General features: G+C 35.5%; 1 protein-coding gene across 23 annotated transcripts in view; it reads right to left on the bottom strand.

Moving 5' to 3' along the window:
- Positions 1 to 14,810, bottom strand: part of PCM1 (pericentriolar material 1) — a 41,301-nt gene that overhangs the window by 5,219 nt on the left and 21,272 nt on the right. For 8 of the 23 annotated variants that reach the window (XM_068186840.1, XM_068186842.1, XM_068186851.1 and 5 more), the window contains 17 exons: positions 14,560 to 14,782; positions 14,293 to 14,438; positions 13,231 to 13,421; positions 11,873 to 12,056; positions 10,869 to 11,227; positions 10,188 to 10,343; positions 9,345 to 9,401; positions 8,009 to 8,181; positions 7,799 to 7,927; positions 7,093 to 7,213; positions 6,645 to 6,782; positions 6,278 to 6,411; positions 5,094 to 5,228; positions 4,375 to 4,572; positions 2,068 to 2,127; positions 857 to 995; positions 25 to 170 (listed from right to left, as the gene is read on the bottom strand). In XM_068186840.1, the coding sequence (XP_068042941.1) occupies positions 25 to 170; positions 857 to 995; positions 2,068 to 2,127; positions 4,375 to 4,572; positions 5,094 to 5,228; positions 6,278 to 6,411; positions 6,645 to 6,782; positions 7,093 to 7,213; positions 7,799 to 7,927; positions 8,009 to 8,181; positions 9,345 to 9,401; positions 10,188 to 10,343; positions 10,869 to 11,227; positions 11,873 to 12,056; positions 13,231 to 13,421; positions 14,293 to 14,438; positions 14,560 to 14,782 (2,689 nt within the window). Of the gene's footprint in view, positions 1 to 24; positions 171 to 856; positions 996 to 2,067; positions 2,128 to 4,372; positions 4,573 to 4,826; positions 4,906 to 5,093; positions 5,229 to 6,277; positions 6,412 to 6,644; positions 6,783 to 7,092; positions 7,214 to 7,798; positions 7,928 to 8,008; positions 8,182 to 9,344; positions 9,402 to 10,187; positions 10,344 to 10,868; positions 11,228 to 11,872; positions 12,057 to 13,230; positions 13,422 to 14,292; positions 14,439 to 14,559; positions 14,783 to 14,810 lie in introns of those variants that run through there. The other 15 variants (XM_068186860.1, XM_068186843.1, XM_068186844.1 and 12 more) reach the window with 10 other exon arrangements.

Below are 14,810 nucleotides of genomic sequence, written 5' to 3'. Positions count from 1 at the left end.
CTGCTTTTACAGTTTTGACTATACCTGTTCATTTTCAGTTGTTTCACTGCTGGCTTGTAGTGATGTTTGCACATCAACAGGTCCTTCCTCAAATTCTATTTCTTCATCTTCATTCTCATCTTCTCCACTGCCATAGTTAGTCAAAGCTTGAGTTTCTGCTTTTGATAAACCTAAAGGCAAATCAAAGTAAAATCGCCTTTGAATTGCCAAATCCTGTTGGGGAATTTAATGCAATGATGCCCCTTACTTCAAAACACTCTTTAAGATACAGTAATGACTCAACTTTCAAAGATCTGTATGTATTACATCAGCTATATTATGAACAAACACCCGTTTGTTCATAATATGTTGGTGTGAAACGTCAAAGTTATTAAACAAGTTGGTGCAAAGAATGTAAATGGTAAAGGAATCCAAGCCAGAAGTAGCTGGTGTAATACAAAAAACAGGACAATAAACAAACAAACAAATAAATAAATAAATACACCTTTAAAGTAAAAGCACATTTTAAAAAGCCACATTATTTAAATGAAAAACTGCATAAAATTTGCACAGCTTTCACATCATTCAGGTTAAAGGCTGGGAGTTAAGCTGAGACAGGATATATAACCAAATTAATCCATTTCTAATATATTTTTACAGATCTACTGATTATGAAAAAAATTACTTCCTCTAATTGGAATATTTAACCCTTGACATAACACTAGGAAATACAGTACTGCAAAACTTTCACTGACAAAGGACCAACTATAAAATCTGCAAGAGAAGGTGTTACACAGCACGACTTCATGCAGATCCTGTTTAAGATTAGCTGGTCAAAACTACAGTGGAAGCACTGAAATATATAGAAGTTCCTTACTTATTGCCACTGGACCGCTTTCACTTTCCTCATCCTCCTCTTGATCAGATGCATCAGATCTAACACTTTCAGGCACTCTGTTACCAGCACACACTTCTGAGTCCAGTACTTGTTTAGTAGTTTCAGTCTCATCCTTGTCCTAGGAAAACATAGAATACTGTGCAATTTCATGTTTATCTAAAGACTACACTAAGGTTTCTGCATAAAGGAGTTATTTCACAGAAGCTAAAAAGTAACTACTAAAAATCTGTTTAAGTAGTCCTTACAGACTTGAAATGAATTAGATTTGTCATTTTCAAGAAGACAGACACATCTGCATTATTACATTCCAGCAACTTCCCTGCTCCTCCTAAATGAGGAGTAAAAATACTTCTAACTGCAGCTTCTCATTTCTTTTGCAGTATCTCCTCAGCAATCTCCCTGCTGAATAATTTGCTAAATATGCTGATTGAGAAAATTTTGCATTCCTATATGAACCTCTAAGTAAAGCCCTGAGTTTGGCTCCAAATCTTGAAAAGACTTTTCTACACTACAGCACCTGTAACAAGTGATGTACAGCTTCCTACTTTTACTTCCAAAGCAGTAAAAGCTTTGAAGCAGACAGAAGCTCTAAGTCCTAGAAGAAAGCACTTGCTCCACTCCCACACATGCTTACTCCTATACCTATACCCATTTAGGATAGCAATCAACATTCTGCTTGGTATATATATATACCTGTATCAGTCCCTTGGCTGGAGAAAGTTGAACATTCCAGCAGACCACTTAAAACTTCATAAACACCACATTTCCCCAATGATACCAGTGGTTTTCAAAAGAAACTTGAAAAGAAAAGGGACAAATTCTGAGCACTAACATTTCATACTCAGAGCACAGGCAGGCTTGGACTCTGAGACCTCAAATACCATGTGTCCCAATTCAGAACGTCTACCTACCTTCTCCCGAAGACGGAAAACAACTTATTCCATACAATTAAAAAAGAAAATGTTAACTGCTATAAATAGTTAAGCTGTCCTTAGAAACACAAATTACAATCTACTTTGTAACTTTGATAAAATAAATGACTGAAAATAACAGAAAGGAGATGAATAAATTTCTAAAGACTGGAAAACGGGCTGCTTATTGATACTTGATTCCTATAACAGACAACAGTAAGACTAGGTGACCTATGAAATTATCTGAGGAATAAAGATAGTTGAAAGGCATACACATACTTTGTCCTCATCGACATCTTCAACAGAAGAACGAACATCCACCTGGAGACCTTTTTTTGCCTAGAAGAAACACAAACTGTCTTCAATTCGAAACTGAAATAACTTGGAAATACTGAATCAAACTATGGCTTCATGAGACCCAGGCTGAAATTCTAATCTTACTAAGAATTGCTATCTTAAAGCAGCAGGAAGCCAGAGGGACTTCTGTACACACAGATGTCTTCAAAATTTCAGAGCTGCAAAGCATTAAAAACATCTGTGCTAACCCTTCTTATTTAAACAATTACACTTATATTGGGCTAATCCTACAGTCTGTGGTTGAATCGTATCTAGCACATAGAATCAGATACATCACGGCAGGGGGGTTGAAATTAGATGATCTTTAAGGTCCTTTCCAACTCAAACTACTTTATGATTCTAACAATGATCAAGACAAAGAGCTGTGTGTTCAGCAGTTACTTTACTGGACTCAAGAGAGTCAGAAAATCAAGCAAGATCAAATATGTCTGCATCAGGATTGCAGAGTTGAGGGCTGTGAGAAGACCAGATATAGATAATTGTGCAGGTCTGTCCAAAGCAACCAGGACCTACCACTTCTGATCTCTGGCTTCATTGAATCTGAACCTCTGCCACAGCAATGAGGCAAACATTGACCTTAACCCTAATTCTGTCTTACAGTTAACAAACTTACATGAAGAGTTGGTTTATACCTGCTATGAGACTGAGTTTATACCTGCTCTGAGTTGCCAATGGGCAACTTCAGATAAAACAGGAAGTCATGTCTAAATCTTTCTGGATTTAGAGTGTTCCTTTGGCCTCTTTACAAGGCACTCCACAGTCTCCCTCACACCAGCCATGCTGTTGATATATCCAAATTGATTATCTTGAAGTCTAGCTGGTGGTACACCTAAAAATACTTGTAGGACTTTATAACAGGCTCAAAAAATATCTTCTGCTGACATTTAAAAATGAATTAAGGGTTTGTTTTGGTATTTGTGTTTCTAGAAGAAAGCTGAAAGGACACTGAAATCATAAATACATGAATATGATCTGGTTTATTTGATTTGTAAACAGATCATATAGCTTAAAAAAATGCAGCTATGCTCCCAATAAAAGCAATACTAAAATTAATAATGTAAGTGGTGTGAAACTTAGCCAAAGCTTGCTTTTCAGAGCAAGAATATGTCCTACAGTCTCAAGTATTTCTGAAAACTTTATATATATTTTACACACCAAGTCCAGAAACTGATTTTTTCTGCATATACCAACAAACAAACTACATGACAACTTCAGAGGATATACTCTAATTTTCTCAAGATGATGCCTAACTAACTACTGCAAGGAAACCAGCAGGCATCCTAAAGAGATAATGAACTGGGACCTCCAATATGTCAAAATACTTAGCTGGGTGTAGTGGGGCCATGCAACACCAATACATTGGGATAGAGTTAAACTTCCTCACAGTAGATAGTATGAGGCTCTGTTTTTGATTTCTGTTGAACACAGGGTTGTCAGCACAGGGATGTTTTCATTACTGCCAAAGAGCATTCCACAGAGTCAAGACCTTCTCTGCTCCTCAACCCACCTCAAAAGCACGAGGTCAGAGTGCACAGCACTTGGAAGAAGACAGAGCCAGGGAAGATGATCCTCATAAACCCAAGGGATGTTCCACACCACACAGCATCATGCTCAGCATATAAAGCTGGGCAAAGAGTGAGGGAGGGGGAGAGATTGAAAGTGATGATGCTTGACTTCCCAAGTCACCATTACATGCGGTAGAGCCCTGCTCTCCTAGAGGTGGCTGAACACCTGCCTGCCTATGGGAAGCGGTGAATGAATTCCTTGTTTTGCTCTGCTTGCATGTGTGGCTTTTGCTTTACCAATTCAAGCGTCTTAATCTCAACCCACGAGCGTTCTCCGTTTTACCCTTCTGATTGTCTCCCCATCCCACAGAGGGGACCGAGTGACTGTGAGAGGAAACTACTCCAAGGCCTCAGGTGTTAAAACTATTTCAACATTTGCTAATTCCTTCCTATGTTCACATAAAGCCATTAGAACATATCCTGTGAATTATGAACGAAGTCTATACAATTAGATATCTGTAACAGATACTCATCTGTAACATAGGTCTTGCCCTGAGGAAAACCAATTCACACTCCTGCTCAAGCAATACTGTGATTACACAGCAACTAGTAAAATACATAAACAAACATATATAAGGTATAAAATAAGGTAATGAAACTAGTCTAGAAAATACACATATTTAGCAATCTCAGAAAAGCTGCATTTTTCAAAAATAAAACAAACCTCTTTAGCATAAGACTGCATTACTTCCGTGGTTTCTACTTTTCGTTTACATCTCTGCTTTACAGAAATACTGTTGTTGTCCAAGTCTTGCATGAGTTTAAAAAAGGCTAATTCATTGAATAACACTTCAGAGATCTCCACAAGAAGATCCTCCCCACAATCTTTTAATTTTCTACCAGCAAATTTCGCCAGTGAATCCTGGGAAGAGAAATAATCCTTCAGTTTCTGAAATAGGCTTTTAAGCTTTAAAGACTAAGTATTTCTAGTAACTCGAAATTAGTTATGAATATATTAGCTCATATTTTTTTTAAAGAAGTTTTAGTGTCTTAAACAGATTTTACATGGAATCTCTAGTCATATAACACAGAACTTCGTAAGCTCGTGATTTAAACTCCATGCTTGTAAAAATAAAAGAATGAAAAACCATAAACTACAGATTTTCAGGAATTTACACAAGATGTCCATGAAAAGCATCACCAGAGCTCTCCTTGAACACAGCCACAGGCCAGAGATAAACCTCTCACTACCTGGCTGTGACAGAAAAGATGTTCTGTGTGCAGTAAATAATTTGTTTAGGAACAAAGGCAATACCTCATCACTATATCAAAGGTGAGGGAGAACGGCACTTATGCTATCCAAGGTGTAAAATACAACTTCAGAGAAGTTGGCTAATTAGCCAACTTGAGTGCTGCAAAACAGAACTGAAAAAAACTACTAACCTGAAGTATACTGCCAAGCTGCTTATGAAAGAACTTCACAAATTCTTTACTTTCATCATTTTGTTGAGTAAGAGTCAAGACCATACGTCTTACTGATGTCAGTAATTGAGAAGAGCAAACTTCATCCATGTGTTCCTACACAAGTATCACAGAACGAGCTTTGTTACCACTTCAAAAGAAAAACTAGCCATCAACCCAAATACAGAAATTAATTTATAAAAAAACCACCTGTCCACTGTAGGAACAGCACACCACAAAAAAGTCCTAATCAATCTCACAAACACCATACTTCATGAATGACTGCTTGGTCACAACACACGAAGATTTATCTCAGTTTTCCAGTAGATGAGTACTCGGCATCTTAAAATGTTTGGCTAAGAAGATTCATATATTGTGGCTGTGTACACAAGCGTATTAAAGTGTATATTAAGATATCTACTGTTATATGCAGCCTTAAAATTGCAAATAAAGAAACAAGTCTTCAGGCACTCTGATTGAGGCATGTCAACAATATACAGTTTTTAAACTTAGTATCACAAATACCTTATCAGACAAACCTAAGCTTATACACTGTGCATACTATAAAAGGGAACAGGGAGATGCCTTAAGCAAGTTCTCCTTGCAGAGAACCCGGCAAAGGAGAACTGTGACTATTTCTCCTTCTTTAAAGAGGAACATTTCTTCTTTGTAGTCACAGAAGTTAGAAAGCTCTCAACAACTTTAAAGATATTTGTAAACAGGAGAAAATAATGCTAAAAATCAACTACTCAGAGGTATTTTTCAAAAATACCCTATTACTGTACATGTAACACTTTTAATTAGTGATTTCAGTTCTGTCTGCTAAAAGACACCGAAATATTTCAGAAGTACATTCTCAAACATTCCTATATTTAATTTTGTCAGCTCCAAAGCAAGCAACCTCTGTTCTTTTTGATGTCAAGTCCACCTGCCCTATGAAATCTAGAAACCTCACCATTTATTTCTCCTATTAAAAATTACACAGACTCTTTCTGTGGAACATCTAATTCTTACTTCATCTTCAGCAGAGCATGCAACTGAACACATATTTATTGGCAGCTGTTTCTAAGAGGCAAGTTTTAGATTTTAAATGATGCTCTTCTGTGCTATTATACAAGTGCTTTTCTTGCTCTTCTAATTCACACCATATTATAAAGACCCCTTACCTTCAGAAAAGGAATGACCTCTTTCATAATTGCTTTAATCTGCCGGTCAAGCTGCTGAGTATCTATACGAGGACATGGAACTGAAGAAACATCACCTGACTGTGGCCCAGACTGACACTCACCAGCACCTGGACCTTGTTTTAATAAAAAAATAAAAAAGGAGTACATTTAATACATTAAACATTGCCATTAAATAAATACCACTTTCAAAAACTTATTAAAAAAATAAATCTTATTTCCTTAAGTATGTAAATATCCTTTCAAACTTTGCTATGTTTTTAATATAAATAAAGATGAAAGTAATTTAGCTTGATAGTTACTATAATTATTTTCTAAAACTAAGCAAAATATATGTATATGTGCATACCTTCTAATTTAGCAGTGGAAGCACCCTGAAAATTACTAGAGCAGCCCTCAGAGTCAAGGGTACTTTCAGCTTCAACTTTCATACGCTCATATTCCCTCATCCAAGACAAAGCTTTATCTAAGTGAATCACTGTGTTGCCTATATTTAGAATAAAAACACTTTTTAATCTAAATAAAAAATTTTCAATTGATAGACAAATAAACAATGACTAAAATGACTTTAAGGCTCCAAGTGTTGAAATCTATATATAACTAGTTGTAATATTTTATTATACACTTTGATAAACTCAGTGTTTCCCTATTGGCTGATTTAATTATGTTTTGTCTTACAAAACATGTAATTACACACTAAAAATCAAATAGCAGCGTACTAAAGTGCAGACAATTGAAGGCATTTAGGGAGGGAGGGAGGGAGGAACACTTAAAACACTAAGTCACATCATTCTCACCAAGGTCATCAGTAGCAAAAGGTTCAAAATTTGAAGAAGTAGACATAATACTGCCATTGTCTGCATCAGGTTGTTGACAATCTTGACATGCTTCTGTAGAAAAGTTCTTGCCAAAAGTTTCCTTAAAAATACCAGACAAGTGAATACAAAGAAGAACACACCATACTCTCACAGATGTGTGAACAAGCCCACAGTTCTTTTCAGTGACTTGTTGTGGTATCAGGGTTTGTCATCAGACTGCCTGACTGGGGAACAACCCTACTTTCAGGTAATAAATACATCAGGTTAATCTACCATGTTTACTTCAAATACTTCAAGTACAAAACATGTAAGAAACTGTACAGAGGTGTAAAGTGATTTCTAAATACAAAAAAGCAAAAATTTTTGGAGAATCATGTGAGCAGTACTTGCCCTGGCTTTACTCAGAAGAGGATTTTGGCTCTTTCTGATGTATCGGTTTCCAATTTTCACCCCTCGCCATGTTTCGTTCACCCCCTGACACGCTCATTTGCAGTACTGAGAATCCTACCATATTTTATCACTTTTGCATTGATTCTCTTGCCACTAGTTGTTTAGAACAGTCTGTGTAAGTTGATACTAGTTTTAACAAAATTCAATCCCGGGTATATTTCAATAGACAAGAATACATGTGTGCAAACTGAAATACAGGAAAAACTGCCAGTAGCTTCTGAATTTGAAAACTTACATCATCTGTAGAGGCAAGGCTTTCACTAGGAGTGAGTTCGGAATTTGATGCCACCCATGTTGCAGAATTCAGTGATTTTGCACACTTTCCTTTTTCATTTTTCTCACATAAATGTCTGGTCACTATATCCTGGAAAAGATAATCTATGCTGTAAAAAAAAGATCTAAGGTTTGCTTGATCCATACACAAAATCAAAAATTCTGTGCGTACCTGTAAAGCATATAGAGCCCTTTGCCTCAGATAATCTGTATTTAGCAGCTGAAGCTCATGGAAAAGTTCAATAAGAAAGTGGGGACGAGACTCATTTTGAGAAATAAGAGTTGCCACTTCAGAATAAATTGTGTCTCGCAAAGCTTCAAACATAGAAAGATCACTACCAGTTTCTGTAGGAAAAAATAAAGGAACTTGTTAAGTTCCTCGACAGGCATCCATTTAGCAGGCTATCAGGCATGCATGTTACGTGTATACAAATTATGTCTCAATCATCGCAGACTCCCCAGTATAGCTGCTTTCATAAAGCTTATTAATTTCCTGAAGGGCAAACATTCTTAAATTATATCTTATGCAATGTTCAACATATAAAGTGCAATACAGAGCAGTTGAAAAAATAATTTTCTTTACACTTCTGAACAATACCTTTTCAAAGTATTGTTTATAAAAGAAAATACTGCACACAGCACAATGATGCTTTCAGAAGAGGTATTAAACACTGAAAATGGAGTTTTAAGACATTTCAAGAAAGATAGTGAAAGGTCTCAGGTTTATATAATACCAGCAGTCCGCACTTCTGCAACACAAGCAGCATTAAGAAAGCTTTAGACTGAACTCAAGAAAGCCTTTCTTTCCCAACATAAATGCTACATTCTTATACATGTCTAGTATCACTCCCAAGTTCACAAAAAACCTCCTACCCTTAAACCCTATTACATATACGACAATGTGTTGCCTAATAAATCTCCCATTCATTTGAAAATTAAGGATTATCCTTGCATCACAACAATCAAATTATTACATACATTATTTGGGAAGTGCTGAATGGAAACAGTTAAATTTGGAAAACTCAGTTTAACAGATGTGTAGTTGTTAGTATTCAAGTTAATGAAGTTAGCAATACAGCAAACATTACTGTGCAATTTGATTATCTGCAAGTAGTTTACCAAGTTTTTAAGCACAGGCAATCTTTTTCAACCTTTGAAAAGTTACCACAAATTGTTTCCCTCCCCCGTTACGTAATAGCAGCTTTTAAACACACTAAAAATGCCTACTCAAATGAATTTTTTGATATATTATCTACCTCCATACTTTCTATTCGTAATTGTTACTAATCAAGAACATGTTAACCACGTTCTCCACAACTGTAATTCAAAGCAGTTTGTAACACTGCACTTTCATGCAAGGTTACTCCTCTTGTCTTGGTTACAGAGAAGGTGCTGCAATAGCACTAATCTGGAACATCTGCTAAACAGTGAGTTATAGGACCAAAGATAAGAAAAGAAAAAAAAAAAAGTAATAGCATATTGTTGAAGCTAAGCAGTGAATGCATTACCTGGCGCTTCAATGCATGCATTTCTGTTAGACTGCTGCAGAATTCTCCTAGCATGCGCTGTAGGAAAGTGGGGATAGACAGTGATAAACACAAAAATGCGCACCAGAAATAAAGACAGGGTCTATACAAAACAGCAGGAGGAAGACTGCTTACTTATCCAAACCACCTCAGAGCTGCTTATTGTGAGAATGAGAATTTGACCAGGGAAGTTTATTATGTACACTAATAAACAGCTCTTAGTGTGGACACAGCTACACTGGCAAAGCTTTATACTGTGCTACAACAACTAAAATTTCCGCATCTCTTAAACAAAACAGAAATATTGGCAGAACCAAAAAAGGCACAGGAGAGAGAATTTTTATGATCAAGATACAAGAAAAGCAGTGCAGATGGCAAAAATGTAAGGGTTTATGTGACGTTAAAGGACTGATTTTGGATGGTATTTGATGGAGCTCATTTAAGCATGAATAGGAAGAAGACATGTATGCAGTATAGGATGTAGTTTAAACATTAAGAAAAGTTTCATCAGTTTTATAGTTACTTTCCATAAAATCACCAACAAATGGGTGAGATTGACTACATTATTGCTTGTTGTACAGTAACAGGTTTCTAAATTGCTTTAATCAATTCTTTAATATACAGAAAACACTCAAAAGCAATTAATATCCAACTTTTTACACATTTACAGTTACAGCATTCTTAGAAATTAAAATGCAGAATCCACATGCTAAATATACAGTCCTGTCTTCCTGTCAAAACACACTGCATTTAAATAAGACACTAGAACTAAGGTCCCTTACTCATATAAGTTAACAAAATAATTAGACATTTAGAAAAGAGTACCTGAAGACATTTCTGTAGATCTACTGTATTTAATTATTTTTTCCAGTTGTTCCTGATTCCTTTTGCTGAACACCTTTGCATGAACCACATCAGAGTGTCTGCTTTTATTGTTCTTGCAGGGTTCACACACACTAGAGGCACTTGCACTTTCATAACCTGATGGGAGGAAAAGAAAATAAAGAAATAAAGAAACAGCTTACAAAATGTTTTATTAGTTTAGAAAACTTGTTCAAGGACACTCTTAAATTTGCAAAACACTAATGATGTTTCCTATACTAAAATCTTCCTCTGTATAGTGAAGCCATACAGTAATATTAAATCCTCAGCAAACACAACAGTACTATTATACTAACTAGTACTGTCCCTCTCTTCTCAGAATTTTAATGAAGCATATTTTTCAGCAAATAATCCAGTTTGAATATGAAGACAATGAAGAAGAAACTCCTTGTTTTTTTTAAATCTGCACATATCTGCATCCATGATACTCTCAATTAGTTATTTATTTTCTATTTACTGAAATCCTAAAAAACGTTATGCAGTGGTACTATACAAAATTAAGTCATTTCATTAACTTATTTTCATTATTAGAGGTACCACTCATGGTGAGTAAATTCTCTGGAATGTAATGATTATAATCCAAGCCACGTTTGCTACAGTATCCAAGATTACTTTACAACCTACCAGTATTTTTAATTCTGCCTTTTAGCTGAGAAGAACTCTTCCTCTTATTCTTGGATTTGGGCGTTTTATCTTTTGATGCCAGGCTTGCTTGCGCTGATGCTTTTCTAGCTCTAAATGTCTTTGTCACAGTAGTTGGGTCTATTGGATCAGGCATGCTACTGAAACTCTCCAAAGACTCTTCGTCAAACTCTCTTCTCCGGTTCATATCACACTGATTTTTATGACTAGAAGCAATGTTTTGTACTGAAACTGCAAAACCTGCAGTCAGCTGAGACTGATCATCTTTCTTTGTTTCTTGGCTATCATCAATCCAAGTTGATCTCTTTTCCATTTCCTCTTCAGGCTGTCTATGATTCCTTCTGTCAATAAAAAAAAAAGACCCCAGACCAATCTCAATATACCATAACCTAATCTCTCAGATAGAAACATCATGTATTACCAGGCAAACAGTTATCTATAATGCAAATTATCTTGTTGCTCAGACATCAAATGAATATTGAAAATTAAGTAATTCCAGAGAACCCTTCCAAATGGAAAATGGAACTTCCCATCTATCTATTGCTGGTTTCAACATGAATATATTTATGCAGCTACTGACTGCTGTGCTCAAATAGTACCACAGGTCAAAACATTTCTTAAAGCAACATTCAGTACAATCTACAGGAGCACAAAAAAACAAGCATTCACTGAAATTACATCCTCTAGTTATTCAAACAATGCAGTTTCAGAACAATCCCACAAACAAAATCTTACTCCACTTATAGAAAGCGTTAGAAAACCACACTAAGACTGCATTTGATTTTAAAATTTTCATGAAATGATACATTAATTAATATATAGAAAAACAGAACACTACTGAAAAAATGAAAAAAAAAATTAAACTAGAAGTTACAAAAGTAAAGCTCATATAGTAATTGTATGACAATAAATTCCCTTAATGAATGATGAATTTCCACAAGGGAAGACAAATTATTAAAGGAGAGCTGCACTCTGACATTCAATACCTTTGTTTTTCTCCTCCGTTAGAGGAACTGCTTTCAAAGGGTTTGGGGAATGCCATATACTCAGTTTTCCCAGAAGTATTAGGATCTAGAGGATGTTGTTGCTCCTGCTGCTCACTGCTGCGTGGAGAAACGGTATGTGCAAAATCTCCAAAACCACATGGGAACACTGGATTACAGTTAATACCTACAAAGTAAGCAAGAGTCAGAAGATACTACCTCATTTATTTGTGCAGCAAAATTCAAATTTGAGACATACTGTGTGGCAGCATGAAATTATGAAGCAAAAAAGTGGGGAAGTAAGTAAGAACTGTTTTCATCTTGAAAGCACTGTAAGCAATCAGAATTTCTCTTTAGTGCAGGTTTTGAACACTACTGGATACTACAATCCCATCAGTGGAGATCAAGGTCCTTCAAAAAAGAAACTCCAGTAAAGAGCTCCTAAAAGCGAAAGTAAAAATAATAGATCAAAAAAAAAAAAGGCAGAACTCTGTCTGCCTGAAGACCTTATCAATACTTCAACCACCATCAAACTGACAAGAAAATTCCAATGGTTCAGGTGCTTATAGAGCCAAAGAAGTCATAGATTCACACTAGGTCAATTTTAACATCAGAGTCTTTATGGAAGGGGCAAACTGAATATAACTGTTCTTTTGGGCAGGTTCCATGTAATTTAAAAAATGTACTCAAACAGAAAACAGACTTTGCAGTTTAAAACTTCTAATCTAGATCTATGCCTATTTCCTGGTTTCCTAATAACACTGAAATATATTAAGACAGTTTTGTTTACCTTGAATTATACAGTAAAATACCTACAGCTCTTTTCCTCCAAAGAGAACAACAAATTAGATTAGAGAAAGAGATAGGGAATACTGTATCCAAGTCAACAGTTACTGTATAACTCTGATGGGAACAAAAGTTAACATGCTCCATATACAGGCATTTATAACAAACACAGTTTGTTCACAGAGTTTGAAGTTCTAAGAAAAACTGAAATAATTACCAAGTGCCACCTTCCAATTACATGGTTCACTTAGAACATGATTTCAACTATGAATTGCTGAACATATGTAAGAGCTTCAAACACTGCTTTTTGTATGCTGGATGAAGAACATTTGAAACCTTACATGGAGTGAGTACTTTCAAGTATAACTAACTTCATACTGAGAGAGGCTTGCTCTTCAGACTGAAGTAAAAATATAAAACTATTCAGCAGTAAACAGTAAAGTTCTGCTTAAGACCATTTCAATATAAAGGAAAAGTGACTGAGTTTCATTGAGTTCACACTACAGTTTCAATTAAAAGAGAAAATGTAAATTTTTGAAATTCTTGTTACTTCTCACACCTGCAGTAATACTCACCTGGAGCAAAGGAAGAAAAATTAGTAAATCCTGGAACGCTAAAGAGGTTCACAGGTTGTGGAGGGTAGTTGAATGGACAGAAAACAGGAGATGGAGGTGGAGGTGCACTATTGCCTCTCTCCTTTCTTGATGGTTTCTGTTGACACTGTTGTTCTTGCTGCTGCATAAGATCACTTAACATTTGTTTCAACCTTGAAAATAAAAAAACAACTTTTGAGAAAAAAGAAAGAATATTATGGGAAAACTGTACATTTATACTGAAGTAATTTGAGCTTCATATTATTTCTCCTACAGCATGTAACATATGTAAAGAAGTGCTCTATTTAGCTTATAAAAAAAAAACCTCAAGACAAAAATTACTTATATTTAATCCTGAGTTGGATTTAAATCCACTGCTCTGTACTAGGGGTCATGCATACACAGTTTAAAACATCCTTGTCAGAACAAAAAAAACTGACTACCTACTAAAGAAATAAGCAAGCTGAAAACTTCAATAGAAACAATCAAATATACAAAGTATTTCCAGAACTGAGGTTAAAATTTAATTTTAAAAACTCTGTAAGAGGACAGCACCTATCTATCACTTACAAAACAGACATGAAGAACTTCAATTTTCATGCAATGAATTAAAATGACTATTACATTTTTTTTCAAAAAAAGGCAATTTGGATCATGGAATTTTACATTCCATCATCCAAATGGAAAGTAGAAGCACAAATTGTAACTGAAAACACTCAGAAAGGACAAAAAGCTTTTTTGCTATATATTACCATTAGAATCCAGAATCTTGCCAGGTAGTCTAATAAAGACTACAGACACAAAAGTGTATTAGAAAATAACTACTGCAACAGATTTTTGACAACTTTTGGCTCTCTTGAATGAAGATTACTAAAAAAAAAGACAACCAGAAATGCTGCACACAATTTCAAAAGCTCATAATCAATTTAGAAGTTCAAGAGTCTCATATTTAACCATTATCTGTAATCTTTTATTCCCATAACCATGTTCCTGTTACTGATGCATTTCAAATTCCACAGTTAAACACTAATATAGTGAACAAACCTTTGGACATTATTCTGCTGCCAATTCAGTTGAGTGTAACACTGGTTTAACTGATGCATAATAAGATTTATTTGTGAAGATGCAACATTATTGGGCATCATGCTGTAGGGGCTTGTGAGCAAGGTCTGTAGAAGGCAAGAGAGGGTCTGCGGAAAGAAAATATGTAACAGTGACCAAATCACAAAAAACAGAATCTATTGCTAGAAAGAGTTAGAAAGATAATAAAAGACAAATAAGAACAGCAAAATAACCATTCCTCATATCTACCTGCTGATCCTGCATCAAAGTTTGACAAATGCTGACACTAAATTCATGCTGTTTCTTCAACTGATTGATCTGCTCTTGCCATTGTTCCTTTTCTTCCACATAGGAAAGCTCAGACATCCACCGAAAATTCTCCTGACGCCGCATACTTATGTTTTGCTGTTGCCTGGCCTTAGACACTGGACGATAATTTCCATCTGCTGAAAGGGGACGACAGTTTTTCCACCTGAGTTGGGAAAATTTGAAGAATGAGG

The sequence above is a fragment of the Anomalospiza imberbis genome, chromosome 4 (genome assembly GCF_031753505.1).
Source record: "Anomalospiza imberbis isolate Cuckoo-Finch-1a 21T00152 chromosome 4, ASM3175350v1, whole genome shotgun sequence".
NCBI lineage: Eukaryota > Metazoa > Chordata > Aves > Passeriformes > Viduidae > Anomalospiza > Anomalospiza imberbis.
This window is presented reverse-complemented; position numbering and strand designations above follow the sequence as displayed.